The 27852-nt window shown below is 41.4% G+C and overlaps 1 protein-coding gene across 6 annotated transcripts in view; it reads right to left on the bottom strand.

Moving 5' to 3' along the window:
- Window positions 1-27369, bottom strand: part of dennd1b (DENN/MADD domain containing 1B) — a 110572-nt gene extending 83203 nt beyond the window's left edge. For 2 of the 6 annotated variants that reach the window (XM_036007692.1, XM_036007691.1), the window contains exons 1-3: window positions 27051-27369; window positions 26371-26435; window positions 5323-5366 (exon numbers count right to left, since the gene is read on the bottom strand). In XM_036007692.1, coding sequence (XP_035863585.1) covers window positions 5323-5366; window positions 26371-26435; window positions 27051-27067 — 126 coding nt within the window. In that variant the 5' untranslated portion in view covers window positions 27068-27369. Of the gene's footprint in view, window positions 1-5322; window positions 5367-26370; window positions 26436-27050 lie in introns of those variants that run through there. The other 4 variants (XM_036007687.1, XM_036007688.1, XM_036007690.1 and 1 more) reach the window with 3 other exon arrangements.
- Window positions 27370-27852: the final 483 nt, after the last annotated feature.

Below are 27852 nucleotides of genomic sequence, written 5' to 3'. Positions count from 1 at the left end.
GTTATCTCCCTGTATGCATGTGAGTGTGTGTATGATATGCAAGTAACTGGGGGGAAAGCTTACTGTAACCGTAAGGAAGGAATGTGCAAGAAAGCACAATGGAGAGAGATAGAGATGAGGAGTGTGTGTTACTAGAAAGAAAAAAAAAAACTAAAAAGAAGATGGAGTGTGCAACTAGAGTGCGAGCAGAATGTGGAGTAATCAGTGTCTATTTCCTGAGAGTAACACACCCATTTTATCCATTTTCATGGAGCATCAAATATGGTGACAGTGTTTATGAAACGCTGCACAGTAGGGGGAGTTTCTCTACAGTCAGCATTGGGAAATATGTTTTTAATTGCAGCCATAAGGATCTTCAGGAAGTAGATATCACTTTTACATGTCCAACACATAAGAGAAAACAACGCATCAGCACTAAAACCCAGTATCCTTGACATTAAATGTCACACAAACTGTCACAAAAAAAAGCTAAATATATGGACAATACCAAAATATGTGGCCATGGTTGGCCAGTGTTGATCCACAGCCCCTTCAGCAGGAGAACGGTGTCTCAGTTAATATGGATTTCTGCTTAGGAGTTATAAAAGCAAACAAACAAACAAAAATGATTTTTTCCAACACATAATTCTCCAGATAAGGGAATTGATAGAACACTGAGTTTCCCAGGCTTGCAGCCACACACCCTAAGGTATTTGCAGTCTTCTATCTTTTTTTCACAACAATGCTTTATATAATTTGTTGAGATTGTGTTCACTGTGGTGACCTCCTTGTATATTTGCCTATACTTTATTTGTTACTTTCAATGTTAAACGCATCTATGAATATCTGACAAAAATGGACCGGTAAATATCTAAAGAAATCATGTCTAATCAGCACAAATTCTGAAACTTATCAAACTTCTGATGAGATACAATTTCCTATAAGGAGGCAATTCCAAGTTGGGTAGAATATGAATCAGGTGAGAGTGAGAAATCTGGAAATGAACATAACATAAAAAAATGAACATAAAGACAAACACAGATATGTGTATATTAAAAAATAAGAGATAATAAAAAATTAAATGGCAGTGCTGGAGCCTGTCAACCTTAAAAATATGTTTGTGCCTGCAGTGTTGGGCAAGGACCAACAGCAATTCACAGTTGTGAATCTGTGTGAGTAACTTAAAAGTGTTGTGTGTTTAAATACTGTGGATTTGCTCACGCTTTAAGTTTTCAAAGGGTAGTCTGTTTGTGGAACTTGCTGAGTGTGTTTCTCATATTATCATCTGTTCTCCACAGAGGAGTGGACCCTTTATACACCAAACTGTGGTTAGCTAGAACTAACTGGCAAAACCATTTTTTGTGTGTGTATGTGTGTGTGTGTGTGTGTGTGTGTGTGTGTGTGTGTATGTGTGTGTGTGTGTGTGTGTGTGTGTGTGTGTGTGTGTTCTGTCTGCTGTGTTTTTTCCACAACTTTGGGATGAGATCTGAGAGGAAACGGACAGATTTCCATCTGTCTGCTTCATTTGCAAAAAAAAAAAGCCCTTCTTGCGATTCAAATATATGCTTTAGCCACCTCTCTTTTGCCCTCCCTCTCTCTGTCTCTCTCTCTCTCTCTTCCGTTTCTCCATCTCTCCCTCTCTATCCAAGTGGCATCTGTGGATGACCAGGGCATCAAGAGTCTCAGGGGCTGAGGGAGGAATAGGGGGAGCAGGAGGGGAAAAGAAAGAAAGCAGAGAGAGAGAGAGAGAGAAAGAGGGAGCAAGCGCCTCTCACTTCATATTTCCCCAGCACCACCCCGGCGTGCCAGCCAGCCTGCAGTCTGTTCTCCTTTGAGCTTTCTATTCTACCATAGAACAGAAAAAAAAAAATCAATTCATATTTCCATAATCCACACTCCTGTCTGTCTGCATGTCTTTGCCTCTCCCCCTCCTTCCTTCCATCCCTCTCCCTCTCTCTGTCTCCCTCTTTCTGTCTCCCTCTCTCTCCCCTGGGGTAGACTAACCCCTCCACCCCGATCCTACGGCCTACAAATGTCATTACGCTGAGCAACAATAACAGCCTAAACAAAAGGAGGCCTTGCTCTGAGTTCTGAGCCCCTCTGTGGAGACTGTTGGCTGCTGCTGCCATATGCTGGCCAGCTCGGGCCACAGAAAGAGACAGAGACTGTGGCTACAGAGGACTCCAGCCCTCGGCCCTACAAAAGGAGAAAAAGAGCCCTAATCCTGGTAATGAGGCCTGTGAATACAGCCTTTATGTATACGGGGGAAAGGGCCAATCCCTCTGTACACAGCACGCTAACTAGCCATCTTAAGGGCCATCTTATCCACACAAACGATCTGGTCGACAACAGAATGAAAGAAAAGTAAGGTTGGGAGGAGGGGGGGGGGGGACATGTCTTAAAAGAGAGACATGTCGGAGAGGAAGGATGAGGCAGGCCTATGACAACCCACAGACTATGTTTACACTATTTCTTCATTTCATCTCTTTTGGCTCTTAGCTTCTCTTTTTACTCCTTTTCCATCGCTTCCATTTCCTGTGCCTATCTCTGAAACTCAGTAATTTCTTGCTCACACTATGAGTCCCACACTCCCTCTACCTCTTACTCTGATAGCATGCTCTGGTTCTTGTGGGGAAGGCAGACATCGCCTGAAGCATCTTTCTACAAGCCCGTTTATTCCTCAAAGTGGATCAGAGAGGCAGGAGAGCGGTTTAAACTCACTGGCTTGGCTGCTGTGTTGAGAGATAGTTAGCCTACGCACATGATGTTGTCTTTCGCTCAAGTTTTTTTTCTAGTTGTCCATTTTTCCCTTCAGCCCATTGATGGGCTGCTGCAGTCATCTGTCTAGTGATTTGCTCCAGGACCTGTTCTGTGCCCGCTTTGGGAACAGAAACAATATGTTGCACGTCTTGTTTTTTTTCTTGTCTTCTGTCATTCACTCACACACGCACGCACGCACGCACGCACACACGCACGCACGCACGCACGCACGCACGCACGCAAGCAGATGTCATGGAGTCATCACATGTTGGAGCACAGGACAGGAGAATGAGTCAACCTGATCTACTTACAGAGTGATGTGCACAACATAGAGTTTAATACGCATATTATTACAGGCTGTGTGATTGTTTTGATCAAGTTGAATCTAGACTAGTAGTTCTTTGAAGGTGTTGCCAGAGAGAAATAACAAAGACCCCCTGCTGAGGTGGTGTATTTTTCTAAGGGTAAAGAGCTAAGCTTTAAATAAAAGGGATATCAAATCAATTTCAATTATTCCAAAGATGTTTTTACATACGTGTGTGCACATTGTCCCTGAGACAGCTGATAAGATTTGTGATTGGCTTAAAGGATAATTTGGGTTTATGACACCATGGGTCTTATATCGTAGTTTTGGCTATCATTTCTATCGTCAACAACATTGCACCAAGTTAATTCCAAGTCAAGTTAATTGAAGTGACATCACTAATAAGAAGTCAGATGGGGTACTAAACATAATCAGCATTTAGTTAAACAAACCCCCAGGAAGAGAAAACTAGGGATGCACCAATCTAACTTTTTATCTACTGATAATAATTTCAATACTTCAACTGAGGGTATCAACCAAAAGCAGGTACTGAACTGATTTTCCCAAATGTAAAATTTGTATACCTCAGTACGTAGAACTTATTGGAATCATTTTAAATGTAAGGTAATATGAGTCCAGGGATTGTTTTGGCGCTAAAAACTAAGTTGGCCGACATGACTGATGGCAGAAACATTGAATCTTACTTAACTAATTAACAGAAAACTGTTTTTAATATGGATTGGTCACTTCATTGCTGATCTCCCATCTGCTTAAATGGTCAGTATTGGCCTTGATACAAGTCTGCCAAATCGAATCTGTGCATCCCTTAAAAAAACAAAGGTGAATCGTACAATATACTGTAAGTTGTAAACATCGATTACAGGTTATAGACAGACTTCCAGGTTAAACTTTGACCTACTGTACTTAATATTAGGGATGTCCAGATCCGATCACGTGATCGGAAATCGGGGCCCGATCACGTGGTTTCAGACTCGATCGGAATCGGACGTTACCTCCCGATCAGGACTCGGATATATATGTATATATATTCTCATTATTTTTTAACACATCTATAGTTATGCGGTGGCACAGAGTTAGACCCTTTTGACTCCACACAGAAACAGCAACGCGTGCGGCATGACATCACTTTGTTGCAGAGATGCTATTGGTTAAATGCCGGCAAAGTAGAACACGGAAGCAGCTTGAAGCGAAAAGTGCGAGTATGTCTGCGGTCTGGAGGTATTCTAAAGTTGAATTATTATAGAAGTATCGGATCGGGACTCGGTATTGGTAGATACTCAAAATCAAATGACTCGGACTCGATGGCAAAAAAACCTGATCGGGACATCCCTACTTAATATAGTTGTGCACACACATAGAAAATATAGCAAACACTTTGGGTCGAATTATAGTTTTATGTCCAAATAAAGTGGTATTGATAATCTGGCTTGTTGGTAACTTTGTTTACAACCTGTCTGCTTGTGTTTCTTGCCCGTCAGTTTTTATAGCTGCAATGTTTCCCAGATCGCAGCTACTTCTTGATGAGTATAATGTTATTATAATCAATAGAATTTTTGTTGTGATACTGGAATCAATCATCTTTTAATAACTAGGTCCTCATCAGAAATGTGATTTTTCAACAATACAGACTAGTGGGAGAGACTGAGGTGTATCTAATCCTGCAATACTTACCTCTGACTGGTTTAGGAGGAACATGGTGTTCCAAAATGTATTGCAAAACAGCTGCAGATTTTGCTTTCAGATTGAAAATTTACCCGATAATGCTATAAATGTGAAACAATAGGAAGCAAACATAGTAGCACAATGAGAGAGAAAGCAAGAGACACAAATGAGAGAGAGAGAGAGAGAGAGAGAGAGAGAGAGAGAGAGAAAGAGAGAGGTGTGCATTCCTGTCACGGTTGCATGATAATTACTGATTCGTCGGTTATTGAAGACGTGCTCAGTGCTTTTCATTACCAGCAACAGACATACAATGAGACAGAGAGAGACAGAGAGAGACAGAGAGGAGGAGGAGAGAGAGAAATATGGAGAGAGAAGGAGAGAAAGCACTGATAGGGATGAGGAGGAGAGTGGTGGTGGTGGTGGTAATAATAGGTGTTGGGGGGGAGGTTACCACAGGATGGCAGGGTGAGTGAGGGCATTAGGCAAGGAAGGGAGATGGGAGAGGAGGAGGTAGAGGTTGTCTGTAACCGTGAACGAGTGAGAGTGAGAGCAGGAAGAGAGTGAGAAAAGAATGAAAAAGCAGAGTGTGTTCCAACCTGGTCGGTGTGGTCCTGGGGGAAGCTCCACAGCACGGTTGGATCTAGAGGTAATTGACAGACAGCATTAATCAGCGGGTGAGAAACACACCGTCTTCGCTAGCTGCCTCAGAATACATACATATTAATGAGAAGGGTGGGGGCAAGGGTGGCTGCTGTGAGTCTGTGCACACACACACACACACACACACACACACACACACACACACACACACTTATATTCTCACGTACACACACACATACAGAGCAGTGCACAGTGAAAGACGAGAGAGAGAGAGAGAGAGAGAGAGAGAGAGAGAGAGAGAGAGAGAGAGAGAGAGAGAGAGAGAGAGAGAGAGAGTCTAGGCGATATGTGCTGTAAATATGCTAATCTATATTCTCAGTGTAGATATGATAGCTTAAATTATACACCAATCATGCACATTTAAGAAAGTCATATCAACACATACTCTAGTTTATTTGCTTAATTATTCTTACATTGATACAAGCCTAGCTGTTTGCTGAAGCGATGTAAAATCTAAGCTTAAAGGTTTAACATTATAAGGGGTTTTGTGATTTTTTTCCTCTCCAGTAAAACATTAATGCTGAGAGATTAGCCAAGTTGATTATTCCATTTTTAGATGGACAGGAAATTAACCAATTCAGATTTTGTCAATTAACAGTTAAGTCAGTTATTGATCGTATATAAAGAACTAACTGTTAGCTGGGTTGAAATGCTTCAACATGCCATTATAAACGGAACACTTTTTGGCTGCTGATCAGAGTAAATAAGAAATCTTAAGATACAACTTTTTGCTTCTGTAAGCTGTGACAGGCATTTCTCATTCTTTTTGACATTTTATAGACCACATACTAATTGATTAATCAAAAAAAAAGAACTGATAGATCATCAACTAGCTGCAGTCCTAGACAACCTAGAGTGGTCATTATATCTCCTTTAAAAAGTGTGCTTCAAAGACATTCAGAATGAATACCAGGTTATTAATGTTTTTTTATAAATAATAAAGACAACAAACACATCAGCGTCATTCTCTTAGTACTGATAATTGGATATTATAGTAGTGAAAATGGGCATTGATCATCAAAGATGGGGTTGGCAAATTGACACAGGACAAGTATACCAAACTGCACAAAACAACTGTTCAATTTTGCTTAATAAGCAGCCAGCATACGGTTGCCTTCGTGTCACCTTTGCAATATGTTTGCATCTCTGTTAAAGCTTCCAAACCAAAGCATGAGACATGCTTCTCGCAGGTTTATACCATGTGGTTGAAAGGAAGCAGCCACCAAGCCATAGCCTGAACGCAGGGGTCTCTGGTAAACATGGCTTCCACAGCTCCAGGGTCACCCTGTGACCTCAGCAGGAACAGCAAGGGTTTGAAGAGACGAGCTCTTGCATGCCAGCTTCACTGTCATAGACATACAAAAGGCTTACAGGCTCACAAACACACCTCCACCTCTGTCAAAACAAAGGTGGCTGAGAGAAAGTGAATCTGTAAGCACCAAACCTTTTGACAGCACAGATACTTCAGTCAGAAAAACAATAACTGTGAGTTCAATAGGAATAAGAGGTTGATTAAGTCCCTTAATTAAAAGATGTATGACCATTTTAACACAGGCTAAATTTGTGAATGATCCAGCTCTACTAATATGCCCAAAAAGATTAATGTAGACAGAGGAAAGGACCCCTACCTTAGTAAAGAGGACATGCAATAACACACAATGTGTGGAGTAGCTTCATGGCTAACACACCAGGCTGCCTGAGATAGAGAGGCATACAATGGACAAACGGATGACAGGACGCAGCAGAATCCATCATGCCTTACATAATCCTGTTGGATAATTTCATGGGCCCCATATTGAAAAGAACGGCACAAGAAAAAATAAAGCAGCAGAGCTCAAAGCTCTACACACCAACTCCGACCACCCCCCTTCTGCCTACCCTATGATCTGCCACACTTAGGGCTATTTTATGCTGATTTACTGGGTGAGAGGATGGGAACTGCTGCTGGAGTGTGATTCAGGGCAGGAGAAAAGGGACAGGAAGAGAAGAGGGTAGGAGGGGTCCAATGTTTGTAACTTTTGGCAGCAATGCCTACATTTGCAGGTGAAAATAGGGGGAGCTTCAACAGCACTGCAAAAACTGCAAATCCCTTCTTTGCCAGTCCATGTTCACAGCTGAACCAATAGGCTCTCTGTTGAGTACAGACAAGAGGAGTGCGACTAAATTCAAGGTCAAGTTCTGGTAGCTGCTGCAGCACATACTGTGTCTCCCAATTGATGTTTTTCACAGCAAACTTTTTGTCATGCATGAAATGCACAAGTGATTTTACAATAAGATGTATGCTACAATTAACAATTGTAGTTAGTCCAATTAATCCAAACGGCGTTATACTTTAGGGTTTTTTACTGTTGGTAAATCTAAATAACAAAATAACTTTAGTTTTGGCTGAGAACCCTTTAGCAATAGCCAAAAATATGAATAGATGAAGAGAAATTTAAAAGGAAGTTACAGTCCTTCTTTGGGGCTTTTATGCCATGTATGAGAATAGATTGATAAGATCATGTCCCATGACTAAATGGGACTTCAAATCAGCACTTCTTTAACAAAACATTTAATGGGCATGGAGCATGTTAAATTCAGTATTGAGTCTCACAGAGGTAGAGTGGAGTAGAGCGAGAGAGCGAGCCATGAATAAAGAGACCAAAGGAGGCAGAAAAGAGTGTGCTGTAACAACACACAGCTGAGGACTTCAGAGCATTACCAAACACCTTCCTTTATCATTCATATCTCCTCTTTCCTCTGCATCCTGTGTGCACTTTTCTTTCTATTCAACAGGCTCTTATTGTTTCTGTTCTGCTCCACCTCCACATTTCTCTGCCAATCATTGTGCCTCTTGCATCTCTTTTTCACTGTCTTTTCTTTTACATATTCCTAATTCCCCCCCCACTTTTAGCCTCATTTATGTCCCTTCTTCTTGCCTCTCTTTCACATGCTTGCCTCATTTTTTTCTATTTCAACCTCTCTTTCTCTTCATCCTGCCATCCCCCTGCAGCTCTCTGTCCTCTTCACTTCTGCACCCCCCTCTCTTTTTTTTCCCCCCACTCTCTTGCGCTCGTATACCCCTCCCTTCGGACGTGCTGGGCGTGTGGTGGGGGTTAAGGCTGAAAGTTGAAGGTTACAGAGGTGAAGAGGACCCCTGCTGCTCCGCCAGGGGACACAAATGTCGCCATGACAGATCCTGCACTGGTTAATCCACCCTCCCCTTCTTCACTCACACACACACACACACACACACACACACACTCACACCAAAAAATACAACAATTCATTTCTGAATACTGTCAACTGTGACATACAGTATCACACAAAAAAAGCCTGTACTAAACCACTTTCTTTTCAGCACATAACAAATATTTGAGGTGCAAATGACATGCTCACAAGTATCTCTGTTTAAATGTCATCATTTGGTTTGCAGGGCAGGAATTGTGGACAGCGATGAGTGCACAGTAAATGCATTACTGTCTGCACTCCCGTGGGATCCTTTTCAAAACACAGACTGTGGATTTTACAAGTGCATTGTACGAATGTTTTCGGCTTGCTCACAAGGTCATAAAACATTTTCTGCATGCAACAGACAATGGTAGCTGTCAGTTACAATAAAAAAATGGCAAAGTTAGAGACAGGGAGGTCTGCAGAACACCACCAATACCAAGCACATAAACCTACTGTACATTCATCTAATAAAAACTACACATCTACAGCCGTACAAAGGGTAGAAATGCAGTGCCTTGTTCATTGGCACTTAAGTCAGGCAACAGTTTGACAAATGTCAATATGCAATTGCATTGTAGCTTTTAATACCTTTTTAAGACTTATTAACCACTTCGTGCTTTTTCATACACCTGCCTACACTGCCTGCTACCTGTTTGTCCATACATTTGTCATGCAAACCATGCTCTGTTAGGCCTGCCTGCATGATGCATTGCTTCGCCTCTCCATCACCTATCCCCAAAATAGGATTCAAAATGTGTTTATTGTATTTCCTACAGTTGACAAAAACTATAAAGAGCTGTTGCAAATAGTATAAAAGCAGTCCATTTGATGTGACACCAGTGGCAGCTAGAGTGAAAAAGGAAAACAACCTATAGCATATTTCTCCCTGGTGGAGTGTAAACAGATCCAGTGGGTGAGAATTGAATTGAAATCACCTATCCAGAGTTAGATTCCTCCATTCACACCCCAGGAAATGGAGGTGAGGCAAATGTGACGAAAAGCTCAAGGAGTGACCATTGGTCTCTGTTTGCAAAGTGCTCGTGTGTCTGTGCACAAATGTGTACTGTACAAGTACATGCATGTTTACAGATAGATAGCAAGCTCAGGAGTGAATATTTACTGTACGGTAGCATGTCCATTTATCTCTGCGGGCTTCAAGCGTGGCTGACCTCCAACAGTCACGATGGGGGCACCATGCAGGAAGCCCCTGAGCCGTGACACAGATCCTGGGAAGAGGGGGGTGGTGGTGGTAGATATGGTGAAAAATCAATGTTTTGGCTATTCCTGAGACGCCTGTCTTTAAAAGTCAGAGGAGGAGAGTGAGCGAGGAGAAAGGAGGGTTAATAGGTGAAGGGTGCTGGGAACTGAGAGCGGGCCAACAGGGAAAGAGTGGGAGGAGGAAGGAGGAGGAAAGACGAGGTGAGGGAAGAAATGGATGGATTGCATAAGAGTGGGAGGTAGAACTCTGCCTCTCTCAACTGACACCACGGCCTTCCTACCTATTCAGGTGGATCATTATACGTGATGGGATTAAACAGAATAAATTAGCAAGATATATGTTCACCCAAACATGAGAGAGACTAGAAAGAAGCCTACCCCTTCATCACTTATTTCTTCTATTCTCTGCATAAATCTGTGTCTACTGGCACTTCCAAGTAGGCTAAAAATGAAAAATGCTGGCATCTTCATCTTGGCATAAATCTACGCTTCTTGGGATTTCCAAGTAGGCTAAAAAGAAGCTGTTGGCAGAGGATGTCATTCCTAATGCTGCCCTAATGCTGCTGGCTGGAAGAAAAAGTTGGCGCATAACATCAATGTGTCAGAAACCTCGCACTGCCCAGCCCTGCAAGTTATACAAGCCATGTTGTCATGAAACTAAAAAAGTAGAACCCAACTTACTTAGTTTGAATGATATAAAGCTTCGTAAAAAATATCCTTTACAAACTACTGAGAAAAGATATGATAAAGATGAAGTACACCCACAGTGCAGAGGCCTATATTTGTGTTTCTATAGGAGTACCTTAGCAGCTGGCTTTAAGACTAGAGTAAAACACAAAAAGACCTAACCCTAAATCCAGTGTGAATACACATTTAGATGAAAGCTTCTAGTTTATAATTCTCTATACTATGTGAATCAAACACAGACTTAGAGCCCTCATGGCCATCCAATGTTCTAAAGGCATAAAAAAAATGCACTTTTTTCACCTTATTCCATGAACGACTGAATGTGTGTTGTGAGTGAATAGGGGGCCTGTTTGTTAAGAGAGGCCAAATCCCATATGGTGAACAGCAGCTCCTCTGGTGAGAAGAGAGGCTGTGAAAGCCACCGGCAGCCCCTCTCTTCCATCCGTGCTCCAGAGATGAAGGGATGTAGAGCCTGCCTCTTCTTGTTCCTCCTTTCTCTCGCTCCCTTTGCCTCCTCTCCTCCCTCTTTCTTGGCCAGGGGTTAAACTGCTGCACTCTAACCTCCTTGGCAGTGATTTTATTCACTCCGTTTCTCTAGCTCGCTCTCTCATCTATGAGAAAGATTTATTTCACAGTATGTAGTGGATTAGGCCCCCCTCGTATGCCCTCGGACAAAAGCATTGTTTTAGCACTAGCCTGTTCGCTGTAACGGGAGGAAGCTACCGCTACTAAGCATCCACAATACGGCCATTGTGGACACGGGGCTGGAAGGACCCTGCCTCGGAGGCCGTCTAGACTTTGAGCCTGGGCCGATTGGAGAAACAGAGGGAGAAAATCCCATCAGGCAGTGGAGTGAAAGTTAACTAAGGTAACCTGCTGTGAACCTGATGAAGATGTCAAGCCAACATATGGTAAAAAATGTCTATTGTCAGAACAAGGAGCTTTCGTCCCTCTGAGGGAGGGTATGGTGAAGGAGGAGGAGATGAGGGGTGGCTAAAGAAGACTAGGGGGGTTGCACAACCTAAAGGGAGGAATAACTGTGGTGGTCATCGTTTTACTTCTGGATCAGTAGCCTTATTCTGGCCCGGAGGAGGCCCAACCCCTACACTCACAATTAAAGGAGTAAGCAGATTAACTGGCATCTTTCAAAGGCCAGCAGAAAGAAAAACACACTCACAGACGTTTAAAACATTTTTTTCCCCTTTTGCCTGTCTCGGACTGCACACTGCAAATGGCATTACATTTCATGCTGATTTAGTGAGCAGAGGTTTTCAGAAAAGAAAAACTTCTTAAACGATGATATGGTCCTTAAGTTTACTTCTACTGATTGGTCACACTATGTTGTTACAAATGAGGACTGGGCACTGACAGAAATAGTGAAAGCCTGTGAGGCTAGTCAGGAACTACCTGGATTAAATTAGAACAGATTTGTGTTTGACATTAAACTAGTATGTAGAACTTAACTGTGACAGAAAATGCTGATACAAAACACTTAAAGGGTATATCATCTCTTGTAAAAGGCACTAGAAAATACGTCATCACATTGGTCTCGATAAGGTCTGGAAATAGGTCTAAATTTGCAAAGGAACGATACATTTTAATTCCAATGCTTGAAAATGTTAATAAAACAAAAGGAAATTAACCTATAAGGTAGAACCTCCTTCACCAGCCAAAAAAATTCAACTTGCAGGCTTCACATGTGAGAGATGCTGGCCTAGGGGATTTCTAAGCCATTTCTACAGCTACATCTGAAAAAAGATAAACAACAGCCTCAGCCACTGGAAGGAGAAGAAACAAAGAGCTGCATGGAGATGATGTGACCCTATTAATGCCACATTAGTTGTTCCGTCTCCCCAGAAAAATGCTTCAGTGGGATGAGCTAAGAGAGAAAGAGAGGAGAAAGAGAGGAGAGAGAGAGAGAGAGAGAGAGAGAGAGAGAGAGAGAGAGAGAGAGAAGAGGTGGAGGGAGAGAGGGAGAGAGAGAGAGGAAGAGAGAGAAGAGGTGGAGAGGGAGGGAGAGAGAAAGAGAGAGAGAGAGAGAGAGAGAGAGAGAGAGAGAGAGAGAGAGAGAGAGAGAGAGAGACGGAAAGGGAGAAGTGAAAGTGATACTGTCTCCAGGCTAGTTGGGATGCAACCCAATTTCACAGCTTCACGAATGAGTGGCACAGCATATGGATGCAACCTTTGTGACAGCCTCTGTGTATCACCACATATCAGCGTTGATATTCCCAGTCAGATTCCATACTGGTCCAACATTATGTCAAACACCAGCTCCGCATGACTGCATCTTCAACACAGCACACAGACAGCATGTTTGTTGGGGGGGGGGGGGCTGTAAGGAAAACAAACCAGTATCTCCCTAGACAGACTACCCGCCAACTCTTTCTTTACTGTGCAATGTTCAGTTGCTGCAGAATATCAAAAGCAAGTGCTTACATTAAAACAGTAATGTGCTCCAAAATCTGAGATATAACCTGAAATCTGAGATATGACCCAGATATTTAGTTCCAAATCAAAAGAAAAAAAAAGGTGGGTAGGCTAGGCTGCAGAGTTCTGATTGCAACAGCACAGGTTAATTGTGATGATTCCATCTCTGGTTGTTGGCTGATTTGTTTAACCAACATTTCTTCACATAATAACATACTTCTCTCCATATGGTCCAACCATCTGCCTTGGTCAAAAAACATCTATATAAGCACAATAAATGAATAACTCTATTATTATAACTCTATAACTCTATATTAACTCTATTATTATACTATAACTAATGCGCATAAAAAGACATTAATATGTACCAAGAGTGTAACATACTTTACAAGGTAAGTTAGCTTTAACTTCACCATGTTGACTGTTATTATTATGACTGTAAAAGAAGCTTTACAGCCAAGTAGGAGTCTTTTTTTTTTTTTAGGTGTGGTCTCATGTGACAGAAACAGCAGCAGATAAGTATGACAAAATTTGGTTTATGAATTTACAACTTATAAAGTTTAAGAACTCTGGTGATCAGGTTATTGTCACTCAATTACACGTGCTTAGGGGAGAGTTCCTTTTCTAGTCTTTGAGGTGGTGGTTGCAGCATCAGAGAAAACACTGTGTGTAGCACAGCAGCTTCTTGAGGTGTGGAGAGGATCGATCTCAGTTAATGTCATATGGCACAGCACCCAGAGGCAGCTGTGTGGTGCTGATGACAGTGTAAAGCCTTGCCTTTGGCGGCTACATGCTTGGTGCTGCCGAGCTGCGATTTGAAGTTCACATGCAAAGGCTGACAGACAGACAGCTCTCAGTCAGCCAATCTTTCCACAGGGATGACAATACATCTGTTATCAAGCGCACAATAGAACAATAGTGCCTAATCCTTAACACATTCACAGGGGTCTCAATGCTCTGCAGGACTGATGGGCGAAATACTGACAGAAAAAAACACACACACAGAGAATCATAATTTCTAAGATTATCCGAGATGGCCATTTGGAGAAAAAGGGCCCCTGCAGTCCAGAAAATGTAATCTGTTATGTAATACATTATCATTCCTTTGCATTTCTACAGTATGATCTCCAGTTAAAGGAAGTCAGGGCTCCTATCAGACAAACTGACAAAATGTATAATAATGTATCTAGGTTTACATAAGCTAATTGGTTCATTTCACTTTGTGTGATCAGCATGCTTTCTGGGAATCTCATGGAAATATGAAAAGTGATTCAGCAGACAGGACTAAGACATGTCAATAAAACTACACTCACTTTCCCACACAAACCCGTGTTTGATGTGGGTCATTAAACACACATTCTACCCGCATTGGACCCATTAATATCAGCCTGTTGTCACAGCTTTAATCCTTGTCATCCACATTCACACAGGACCCAGAACTGGAGTTCCAGAGATCACTGGTTACAATAGACCGTGTGTGGATCAACGACATTTCCAGGATAATTGCCTCACAGCCTCATATCGGGCGCCACCGGATGTTCCGCCGGAAGTCCCTCTCCTTCCGCTCTCTGTCTGTTGCTGTTCTCAAACTCAATTCAGGAAAAACAAACGTCGAGCTAGCAAGCTACACAGTGAAAATGGCATGTTTTTAAGAAAAGTTGGATCGTGCAAGAAGGCAGGCCTGCTTGTTTTTTTTCAGGGAATGATTGTAAAATATTTACAAAGAATATGTTTACGGCATTTACTATCTAACTGGGAAGTTTTGGACCGATTGGCGGGATTGCTGTGGACGAAGTACACACGGCAAAACACTGGTAAGAGCAAATTACGTTTAACCATGCTAACCACCACCAGCTAATTTAAATAGTTCACGTTCCTGTACTGTGTGAACAGTTACCTCAGATCTCACTTCCTCGCTCTATATGCAAATAAACACGTACATCATTTCTGTTTGCATATAGGCTGGTTGTGTGTGTGTGCGTGTGCGTGTGTGTGTGTCAGTTGTTACAGTCTGTCTGTGTGCTGACATAAGGATGTCTACTGACGGGCGGCGGGACCTGTGGAGGAAATAAAGACGTTTTTAAAAGTCTCAGTGTGTTCAGCTTCTAACTGATTCTCTGTGGTTTGAAGTTTAGCATATTAGATCTGCTTTATTTTATGTTACATATTCGCCTAAAGGGGTTGTGTTACGTTACTGCTGATGAAGACAACATTTCCTGATTCTGCAGCTTCATAATAAAAGCATTTCAATAACAAAATAACGGGGGACTTTTATTGTAAATAATTTTTAGGATGAAACTGCTACACAGCTGCTGCTTTGACCACTCAGTTCGCCAGCTTTCTCCAGAGATAAAGCGCTGTGTAGCTCTGGCAATGCGAGACTAATCAATAACAAAAGGAGACGATGTAAAAGCAGGAATGTCTATAGGAAAATCCTACATATTGGTGAATTCAGGGACGTTTTATGAAACTAAAAATAACATTATTGTATACCGGCAGCAGCCTTTTCCAGGCAACAGCGCTGCACAGAGCTATGTATTTCCACTAACAGTTGAGTAGGCGGTCCTTAATGTGACTCAAGACAAATTCCCATTCTCACAGCTATAAGAATGTGGACACATGTGTCGCTGCATCCAGAGTGTTTTTACCTGTACTTAGAGCTGTCCACTTGTGATCCAATCACTCAGATCGGATTTTACTACCAGGTGAAAATATGGTATAAAATTCCATACCAAAGTCTGGGGTCTAAGGAGAAAGAGGGTCATATGCTGTGCAGATTTGTTAAGCCCTAGAGGCAAATTTGTGATTTTAGGCAATATAAATAAAACTGACTTAATTTGAAAGCCGAGCGGCATACCAGTTCAACCCTGGTCAGAAGCAGGTCCTGAGGTCCCGTTGGACAACGCATGTTAGCTCTTTTACTCTCTTACTAGTCATTTACTCTGACCATAAGCTTAGACCATAGCCAGTTCCAATGGAGTGAGACAATCAGAAATGATTCCACATTCAGGAAATACACTCAACAATAGCAGTCAATGTGCAGGTTTGGAAGGTACAAGATGAAATACTGATGGTGAGGAAAGCATAAATGTGTGTGCGTGTGTGTGTGTGTGTGTGTGTGTGTGTGTGTGTGTGTGTGTGTGTGTGTGTGTGTGCGTGTGTGTGTGTGTGTGTGCGTGTGTGTGTGCGTGCGTCTATATGAAAACAAAGACCTTGTGGATGAATTACATGATTTGCAATGATAAATGGTCTCAGACATTCACAGAGACATCAAGATTGACCTATATGTTCTGTCTTGAAATATAGGCCAGAACCCAAATTAAGGGCCAGTAGGGCTACTACATGCATGTAAACGCCATTATCTTCACAGTAATTGTGTGGTGTTAGGCAACATAGAAGCAGTCTTGGACGGAGAGACATAGCCTCAGGGCATGGCTGTTGACATGTAAATAGTGGGGATAGAAGCTGAAATGACAGCACAGACAGTAGGCTTGTACAACTAGTTCTGCTTGACTTGGGTTTGGCCTTGGCCACAAAAATTAAGGTCTAAAGGACAACAGTCTAGATGTCAGGATACCAGTACTCATATCATGTCAATAAGTAGGTTGATTTCCTTAATTGCCGGGGAAAATACATTTCTGTCTTTTACATCATTTACCTTTTAGATCACTTTACATCAGTCTACGTGGCAGCAGCCCTGTGAGACCACAAACAACCTGAGACTACATCCTTTGTTACAATCTCTGCCTTTATCTGCTTTTGCCGTTCGTCTAAAAGTGGGGTTTAAAGAAGGCTGGATATCCTTAAGTCTCTCCTGCAAAATAAATACTCATCATTTTACATTAAATGTTATTTGCTAAATATACAATACAGATAAGTTATACTTATGACAGTCAGAATCCTTTATAAGAAAAGCTTTATGAGCCTCTTCTCACTGCACACGACAAGAGAAGTGGGCAGGTTGGTGTAGTCATGAGAAGTGAGTCATCCCCAAATCCTGTTTAAATCCTGTCATAAAATCTTCTCAATATGACAGTCACAAAAATCTACATATTTTTGAGCACAGCTTTTTTTTGGGAAATCCAATTTGGCAGACTAGGGACAGATTAACATCACTAAAGCTACATTAAAGCAGGAGCTGCACTAATCCTGTTCATTTGTGGGCTAAACTAGGCCACATTGGTATTACATCAATAAGAACCAGCCAATCATTGTTCTTTGACTCACAATATTTTGTGTGTGTGTGTGTGTGTGTGTGTGTGTGTGTGTGTGTGTGTGTGTGTGTGTGTGTGTGTGTGTGTGTGTGTGTGTGTGTTTGGTTGTACATGCTTGTGCCATCTGCTGTGCTGAACATGTACTCCTGGCCATCTATTGTCATCCTTTGACATGATACATGTGAATAAGAGCTTAGCTTCAAGATTGGTTTTTGAAAGCTAAATTCTGCCGGACAGTATCCTAGCCTTTGCTTTGCATGCTTTTTATTTTTAAAACACATAAAATTCCCACAGCTCCCTGGAGCATAAGTTACGAGTGGTCACAAGGGAATAAATGAATCTGCCTTCACACAAAGATGCATAGCACACAGACACAGACACACACAAACAAAACACAAGCCACCAACGACAATGCTGTGAGGCTGCAAGTGGGGGTGACGTGATGAAATTCTTCTGCATTAATCAAAATCATCTCATTTTAAATCATTGATCGGGTCCCTACTTTTCCCCACTTTTTCGCTGTGGAAAGGGGAAGTCTAAAAATAGCCTATGAGCGTCAGTGTGCCTAGAAGTCTTTCTATGTTCTTCCAGTCTGGCAGCATTAGTGAATTCAGATGAGCCTCCTGCAGCTCTCACAGCCTCTGTGTCTCTTTCTCATGCACACTTACACACACCCGTGCAGCCGTGCACATGCATATACAGCCATAAATGCACAACACACACTATTCACTTAAACATGTGCCTGCTATCACACACAAAACAGTTTGCCCCTGGAGTTTCAGTACTGTGTCAGTGAATGGGAAAGCTCAGCCAGCAACCCCATCAGTATATCACCTCTTAGTTTATAGACTACTGCCATCAGCATATCCACCACCCGCTTCATCATCTCTCACCCATCTCCCTGCCCCGCCCCATCTCATTTTGCCCCAGTTCTTCATGCTCTGGCCAATAATGCTCTCTGTGCTCTGAAGAAACAACAACGAAGTCCACTCACAGCTGTCCTGCTGGTGGTGGATGCATGCGTGTGTGTAACCAAAACTTGAATGTAGCGAGGTCACACAGTACCACCTGAAAACTCCTAGTGTTGTTCCCTCTCTCCATCCCTGTAGGGCCCGTCTGTCCCTGTCATAACGAGTGATAATCAGAAAGGATTGCGCCTTGATTGTGAAAACAATGTGTGACCACAGAGACAAAGTTCCTATAATATGTGAGAAGGACAGGTAGAGACAGGACATACAAAGTGTGTGTAAAATGTTTACGTCTGAAAAAGGCAGCTGTTCCTGGCCAGAATGAATGAACAGACAATAACAGTGAGTTATGTGTCCACACAAACATACCCTGCTGCCAGACCAACTAAATCAGATTAACAAGTGCACATTTATTGCATTACTTTTTGCAGGCAATCTTGAATTTTCCTACATTTAAATCATAAAAATGCATTGTAATATTTGCAGGTTATCATTATTGCCAACGATATATAAACCTAAAATATAGAGATTGCAAAAAAAATGTCATTGGTGGCCTTACCTGGGTAACAACTCACATGGCGTGTGTCTGCACTGGCCAAAAGCTAACTCACACAATGCTGAGTTATATATTTTTAGTCTGAGCTTCACCATATAATCTGAAACAGAACAGCTGGGGTGAAATGTGAGGACAGCACTTGCTTCCATCTCTTTTAAATAAGAAAAGAGCTGGAACTAAACCCAGTAAGCAGCAGGCCACCACACAGTTACTGAATGGATGAGTGACTGCGAGCAGGGAGCTACAAATGACTCCAGACACGAACAAAAGAACAAGGCTGTAGAGCACTGAGAGAAGCAGTAACACTAGCTGGCCAACTCTGTCATCTGGATAGCCAAAATGGATATACAAATACAAGTTTTATTTCATAACTTACTGTGTAGTACACAGGATAATCTGGGATGAAAAACATTGCATTTGAGGGAGAATCCATCTTGGAAACTAAATTCACATTGCTAATCAAATCAAACAACAGCCTAGTCTTGATTTGTGAACATGTAACTATTCCAAAAATGTCAACCAAATTTCAAATGTATTGTCAATGACGCAGACCCAGGTTTTTGTTCTCAATGGCACACTTTCCTTTTCTTTCAGTAATGTAATAGCACCCACACATATTTATGTCGCTTTTTCCAGTTAAAATCACATTAAATTACAGTCATTTCAATTTCTAGCCTGAGCCGGTCTGATGCAATTGAAACATCTTTTTAATGTGATTCTGATCTTCAGTCAGGTAATGCAGTTTTACTTACGGTCATGTATTGCACAACAATAGCGGGCAATTTGGACACAAGTGCCCATCAAATGTCTAAAGTCTCAGTAAGTCATGTCATTAAGAGTGTTCACAAAAGAAAAGGGCATCAGACAACAACACTACCACAAACGGCCACCCTGAATGCAGACTAAAAAAGAGGTTAGGCTGCTAAAAGTTGGACTGTGGGTCAGATATGATCCTATAGACACTCAGAGGACATAGAGTGGGAGGGGATTTCTCAAAGTTCACTCACAGTGCAGTCATTACCATACCATAGCAGGGAAGTTAAGAGACTTCCTCAATTGGCTTCAGAGGAAACCGATAAAAGACAACAAAGACTTGGATGATATCGGATTCTGTGTAAAAGAGCCAATTTAGCAAAGTCATATGGGTGAGACAAAAGGGAAAGGCAGAAGCATTGTGACATAAACAAAGTGTGAGACCCCGGGATCCTCTCAGGAGTGTGAGTGTAGGAGTGTGGCCTCTCTAATGACCAATCAACACCCTCCTTGCTGCCATGGCATCTGTTAGTACTCCAATGGCCTCCTGACTAAGTGTGAGCCCACCGTGAACTCAACACGCTGCTGGAATCCAATCAGACCGCAGAACCGACAAAGCTTAGGGTCAAGGAGCAATTCTGACATTTTGCAGAATGTCAACGTTCAACCTTTTCTAAAAGTTCTACTACACAGGAGTTTTGCTCTACGAATATGAAGGGTGAAAATGGGGTGAAAGCCAAAGGGAAAAAAAAAGTAACATCATAGTGCTGCTTTAGAGGCTACAGCAGAGAAGGAAACAGAATGATAACTAACTAGCGAACAGGTGACATTGTGAGACCTCCGGGTCCCAACGAAAAATGTTCTTAGGATACAGAACAAAAGTATCTTTTCATAGTTGGACAAAGTGAAGCTATAAGCCCATATGAATCAAAGAGCATAATGTGTCTAATCTATCCTATTGCTTTCTGGTTCTCATACCTATGAGAGTGCACTAAAATTTTAATATTTAAACATCCTGCTGTGTATTTTAATACTAGTGAAAAGCTATCTTGAGATCTTGAAGCAGACACAAACTTGTCACTTACCTCAGACATAAAAAAGACATATCCTCAATGATAAAAAACTGACACGTGCAAACTTGAGATGGAAACAAGTTAACAGTGCTTTCACCCATCTTCTAAGGCTAGAGGGTGTCATATGTTGTACAGACTGTAAAGAATGTCAGTCTATCGTAAGGCATGAAAAAACGTTCACAATCAGACAATTTAGAGCTTCCAATTTATCTGACCTACATGTCTAAACTGAGGGAAGAATGCAGAAAAAGATAACTTAAGTGTACACAAAAAGATGCAAAGCAAACCACACAGAACAACCAGGGCCAGGTTTTAAACCCAAGATCGTAGTCATGAGGCATCAGTGCTAATCAAACTGCACTAATTGAGTTTTTTTTTTGCAAAACAGTAAATCGTTCCCCTAATTGCAGCATGAATGTTGCAGTAAAATTGATACGTTGATCTATTAAGTTTATTGCTTTGTTACTGGGAACAATCTGGCTGGAAGGATTGGGTGAGGACAGGTAGCATCTGTCCCCACCTACTGCCTTGGCAGCATTAGCGTCATCTGCTAGCTTTGGCAGCATCTTGGAAGCACATCAATATGGCTTTATGTAGCCAGGGCCGCTAGTAGCTAGCATGCCAGTCACGCTCTCAGGCAACGCTTGCTCACAGCCTGAGCATCCACAGAGCACTGAGCCAACAGAGCTAAGCGGAACTGAGCGCGGGCTGAACAGGGAGGCCAGGTCTCCATGGACCTGCATGAGGAAAAAGGGCCAGTGTCTGTCATCTATCCACACATCCATGGTTAGAAGAGTGGGGCCAAGTCCAAATATGAACACTGCCACCGTTGTAGCTGTGTGCACTATTTTCTTGTTTTTCCCCGCATCAACTATTCTGTTGAGGAATGTTGATGCTCTCATCAAATCTCTGTATTGCTGTATTATAATCAAATCCGTAAGGAGATGGACTTTTCTGTTTATACCTGCACCACTGATGTTATGTTGTTACCATAAGTGTTTGCCAAAAGACGGTAAAAAAATTAAACCTACCCATGGGAGTAATAATTGGGATGTTGTCCAACATCACAGAACTTCAGGAATCTTATGAGACATTGCTAACAACAGTGTACTTACTAGTCAAATTTGTATAGGGTGAGCATTTCAGTTTAGAGTTTATTTTAGTAGAATTGATTTTAGATTGGACCATTGTCAGGTTTTTATTACTGGAAATGCTGAGTGACAAAATGTGATGAATTGGCAACTTTACATTTGAACTATCTTAAACAATGCTTAGTTATGAGAGATGCAAATTTTAAGCAACTTCAGTAAAGGTGCCCTGTAGAGTTTTCCTGTAAACAACTTTACATTCAGTGTTACTCACCAAAACTAGTTCTGTGTATCCTTGAGGTATAACGAATGTGTCAAGTGCATTTCTTTCCTCTTAAACATTTGCGAAGCACAATTCTTATTTATTTATAGTATTTTAAATCCAGCAATGTTAACATCCAGGTGTACTAGCTTCAGTCTTCTTCCTCGCTGCCTTTGCTGGCATATTGCAGCATATCTTGTCATGTTAGCGCCACCTGGTGATCAGTGCAATAGTACGGCATCATTCGTAGAACTGTGTATCACGTCACCGCGTGTGCAAGTAACAAATAAAACTAATATTATACTAAACTAATAGAAACTCATAGAAAAACTCCATAGCGCTACTAGAAGCTCAAACTTTAATCAATCGTCCTCCATAATAATGATCAATAATTTATTTCATCACTGCACGTTTACAAGTAAATCCTAGTATTTTAAATTTGCGATTAATCGTGATTGATCACAGCCCATGACTGTAATAAACTTGATTACATTTTTTTATTGATTGACAGCCCTAATAATTATTAATAAAAATTGATTAATTCTTAAAGGCTTATAAAACACAAAAGTGTATGCTATTGGCAGGACATTGGCTTTTGTTGCAGCACAACCTTATTAATATTTAATATTTGAATAAGCACAAGTTAAAGATCAATTTAAAAAAGTGTCATAATGTTACTCAAAACTGCCACTCCCGCTCTGTTGCTCATTATTCAGCAAATAGCCACACAATATGCAAACAAGCAAACATAATAATTCTGCACATCCTGTGTATTGTTCTGGAGGACATAAATAACACTATTTGCAGAGCACTTAAACAAGGCCTAAGCCATTCTTTAGACAACAAAATAAAAAGCCTGTACTTTACAAATGCCTATATACAATAGAAATTTGCATATCTACATGGTCAGGGATTGGATGTGTGCTTCTTAGTGTAACTCAACTTGCACAAGGTTAAAAGAGGAAGCAGCAGCCACAGTGAACTGGTAGTAGTGTTTCTCCCGCTGGCCCCGCCCACGAGTTCCCACTCCTCCCATAGACTTTACATTGTGGTGACGTCACATGTATTTTTTTTTGCTTTTCTCAGATTGAGGGAAGTTTTTCAAATATAAAAACTCCATGGAATAAAAAGTCAGAATAGAGTCATTACCAACCTTGTTTGCCGTTTGAGGTGTCCTGGCAACAGTTTTACAGACGTCTCTTTTATAATGGTGGCCTATGGGGAAAATCTTTTCCGGGTCGCAGGGGGATTTTTCATTGCAATACCGCGAGTGGCCACTGGACAAAATCAGCGGAAAGGCTGAGTGCTGTTCCTGGGGGGCTAGGCTGTATGCAAGGTCAGCATAGGTCCAGCCACTGAAACCACCCCCACAGATGGAACTGGTTTCCCGTGCCAATTTTGCTCCTTGCCAGTTGATCTCGTTTTGAGTTAAAATCTTACAGTGATTCATTACTTATTGCTTGAATATTAACATCAGTATTAATAATTCAGTACTCAGGTGTGGGCTTAAGAGAGCATGTCATATAGAGAAATACTGAGTTGTGAATTACGCTTTGCACAGTTCAAATGCCAAAATGTTGTAACATGTTGTAATATAACTTTATAATGAGTCAAAAATCAATCCATTCTGAGATCAGTTTAAAAGGGTCACGTGAAACATCTTAATAAAACAGGCTTATTGCAGGCATCTCTGCAAACATGTGGGTGTTATCTGTACACATATCGCTGACTACAGAAGGTGTGAAACCCACTTAACACAGGAAGTTGAGGGATAGATGTACTGACCATCTATAAAGGGCTAAGCTATATGTCTATTAACAAAGGGGACTACGCTCCACACTACAATGGTAACATTTCATGCCATTGCACATAGATCTAGTTTCAGACCTGCAGGACCAGGATGTGGTAAGAGTGGGGAAACTGCTGCAGCTCACTCAAAGAGGACACCCTTTCAGACACTTTTAAGCATGGTATTACAAATTCCATTGCTGGTAGAGGGAGTATATAACTAAAATGCAGCCAAAGTCAATCTAAAATTAAACTTGTATTCCCTAAACTGTAAGGAGGAGATATGAGAAATATGAGCAAGCTGAAACCTTTACACCACTTCTCCAAATGCTCAAATGTTCTTCGCCATGTTGCTATGACAATTTAATTATAGTCTATCATGGTTGCACTATTGTTTGTTTGCCTCTGTGAGTTAGTGGGAAGATAATGTGTGAATGTGAAGTGGTGCTTTTTGGCAAAGTACCTAATGTTTGGCTGTAGGAGAAACTGCTCTAGTTTGTGGTGAGTGACTGTGGAGGATTCATAGCTGGCTAAAGCTGTTATGACTCATAGCATTAACCCTTTCAGCTCCTGATAAAAGTAAGAAACACAGAATTGAGACAAATGCATGACAGGTCAAATTTGACGGCTTAATGCAGGTGTACATATGTAATATTCACACACAATCGCTCAATTCAGGCCTAGTACAATGATGACACAGTTTTAGCATTCAAGAAGTATTTCATTTAATACAGATAGCAGATAAAGCCAAGTTAAAGAAAGGGAAATTGAACAGATTCAGAGAGAAGTGATTCATTCCTCAAATGGTTTATCTGAAACTACTCTTTTAAAAATCCACCACTACCCTAAGCCTCTGCTGGCAGACAGTATACATCTACATCATAACAACATCCTCATCAGGGACATTCTTATATCCAATCAGGAATTAGCACAGAAAGGCAGAGAGAGCACTTCAGTCAAATGACGCAGAATGCGTACGTTCAATTTGACCTGAGTGGTGTTCAAACGTTGCTCTGTAGCTGTGCACCAGGGAGCAGGAGCCCGGATATGAGTCTGACCCTGGATCATACCTGGGGGAAGTCAGTTATTACAGTGCAGGCCGGTGGTTTATGAGTTTGGTTCAAAATCCAATATCAGATCTACATCCAAGGACAAGTTTCAGTCAACTCTGGTCAGCTCAGCAGCTGCACAACCGAATCGTCCACATAACACCTCTTTAACGTCAAAACTGAGCGGGCAAAATAAGACAGCTGGTGTAATGTGCAGCGAAAATGTTTTTACATGATATTTGACTTATGGGTGACACTGGATATTGATGTGAAATATAGGTTACTTTATTTCCCATATTCATAAAGGTAGAATATAGTGTTGTTCTTCATTGGCCACAGTCATTTCCCGGACTAGTCTGAACACTTTTTGTCCTGGCCACCAATGCTGGAATGTTTGACCACTGCAAACAGCAGAACAGTTAATGCAGCTTGCTGACCCAAGCATGATCTTTGTGGGGTCACGGTTACAAGAGAAATGCCTGCACTGGTTAACTTATGGCCAGGCTTAATAAAAGAATAGTGCAGACTGGAAAATCAGTCAAATAAATGAAGAAAGAACACTAATAAAAGATCTAAAAGCAGCTGACATCTGACAATTTTACAGCTAAACTCCGTGTTGACCTGTTCTAGTCCTTAGGATCTTGACAGCACACAATATAACACCACAGAGATAATGATAGCTCTCATTGTGCAAGACTGGACTCAGTCATGTTGTGTAGTTCTGTAACGCTCGCTGTCTGACTTTTAAGCAAAAACACTGCTGCCAACGTTACATGACATCTTGGCTGTACAGCCTTACAATTACTGTAGTTACAGTCATTTTAACAAAACACATGGCTTACAAAAAGATACAACTGGCAAACACAAACAAACATCTTTATTAAGATGGATGTTAAGGCCACAACTAACAACTATTTTCATTGTTTGAATACTTTTCTTTTTTTTTTTAAATGTATTATGAATCAATTAATTAATTGTTTGGTAAGAAATTTGAGAAAAATGTCCATCAAAATTTTCCAGAACACAAGTTGACATCTTCACATGCCCAAAGATATTCAATTAACAGAGATATAAAAGCGAGGAAATTCACACTTTTGAGAAGCTGGATACCAAGAATGTTTGGCATTGTTGTTTGATAAATGACTTACTGTTAATAAATGACCGTAAACTTTTCTGACGATTAAACATGAATATGCTCTATAGGGCTGCTACTAACAAGTATTTTCATTATAGATTAATCTGCCAGTTACTTTCTCTATTAATAAATTAATCTTTTGGTCTATAGAAAATGTAAAAATGCCCATCACACTTCACAGAGCCCAAGGCAATGTCTTCAAATATCTTGTTTTGTCTAAACAACAGTCCAAAACCTAAAAGATATTTAATTTACATTGAAACAATGATGGACTCAGGTTACCAAACCATGTTTGGTTCTTGATGTGAAGCACTTTGGATACCTGCTGGTTGCTGTAAAGTGCTATATAAATAAATGTTAATTGATCGATTGATTTTTGGCTTATAAAATGACTTTGATGATAGTGGAAATAATCAATGAATCGACCAATTGTTTCAACTCAACCTCTATTAATTATGCATGTTATTTAAATGTTCAGAAACGTTTTCCTTTTACTTGTCTACATCAAGCAACTGACAGACGCATTATTAATGGAAATAATGACATCACCTACCCTCATTTTCAGATGTTGGACATGCCACCTGTACAACCAGATCAAAAGTTCTTTCTGGATTCTCCCTGTAAAGAACAAAACGCTGCTATTAGGCTATTACACACAATCATGGGCAACAAGAGTGTATTCAGCATTAACACACACATAGCAACTGTGTTGAATTCCATTACATGTACATAAGTATAATATCAATATAGTCGACCTGCCCTACTTTACGTCAGTCACACTGTCAATAGCGGTCAATAGCGGTCAATAGCCGACAATGTCAATAACAGCATATTAGCTGGTGGTGCATTATGTGAGAATGAGAAGTGTTCTTATCTCTGATAACATATCGGGACAAACTTGGGTCACAGGACCCGGGTCGCTCTGTCTACATCGTGTCCACATAAACCTATTTAACGCTGTCTGCTTGGCTAGCGGAGCTGCTAATTGGTGGTCAGCTAGCAGACAGAGCAACAGACTGACCCACATGCTGTCGAGCCAGCTGGCCTGACGGTTAAATCTACTGCTGGAGATGGCTCAAATTACGGCCAAACATTCCTTAGTATTTCACATTCAGCTCCGAGTTAACGTTACGTGCCACACATTAGCCGTTAGCTCGACAGCTCTATATCAAGAAGGGACATAGAGGGGGGGGGAGAGAGAGAGAGAGAAAGACACTAAACTCAGGGTCTTACTTTATTCTGCAGTCCATGATTTAGCTACCACATCGCGACAACTCCGTGCTGTCGGCGGCTCTGCTATGACTATGCTTGGCTGTCCGAGAATATGTCCACCTCGTCCTTCCTCAGTCTAAACCGTCACTTCTTCCTTATCTGATACCGGTCGAAAGCTGCCGCAACCGCATGCTTGGAGGTGGGATAGTGTAGTAGTTTGTGCCGTCCTTCTGCCGTTTAATGTAGCCTGAATCCCCCCCAGTTCAGCACCACGGCGTTTATTTCCCACAACAAACACCACTCCAGGAAGTGCTGTCAAAGATTTGGTGACGTCAGCGCGTCAGATGAGCACCTTGCTACTGCCTGCAAGCATCTCTCTTCCACTTAAAATGAGTAACACGGCAGACTTGAGCCCAGTGATTCATGCTTCTGATAAAAACGTGTTTCCCAATGAGACTGCATTATTAGTTCAGTAATTGTGGCAGCCGTAGCTTCCAGCAGTGGCTCCCAAAGTGGGATCCTGGGGACCATCAGGGTCCTTGAGAGGGCTTCCAAAATGAAAGGTAGTTGAGACTAGCCTAATAGATTTTTTGGCCACTTGAGGGCTGACGAACAACCTACAGACATATTATAACACTACATATGATCTTATTAAAGTTGTTATGGTGAACACTACCTGACTCAATATTCACTCTCTTTTTAGTCCCGTGTTGATCTCCACCAACTCTAAATGCTCCACAATGTTCACCAGCTAGCTGCTAACTTTGTCTGTCTGCTGTTTACTGCTGGGCAGGTTTTAACAGTTTTAGGCCAAAATAATGTT

The sequence above is a fragment of the Sander lucioperca genome, chromosome 11 (genome assembly GCF_008315115.2).
Source record: "Sander lucioperca isolate FBNREF2018 chromosome 11, SLUC_FBN_1.2, whole genome shotgun sequence".
NCBI lineage: Eukaryota > Metazoa > Chordata > Actinopteri > Perciformes > Percidae > Sander > Sander lucioperca.
The sequence above is the reverse complement of the archived record's forward strand: the minus strand, read 5'-3'. Positions and strand labels throughout refer to the sequence as shown.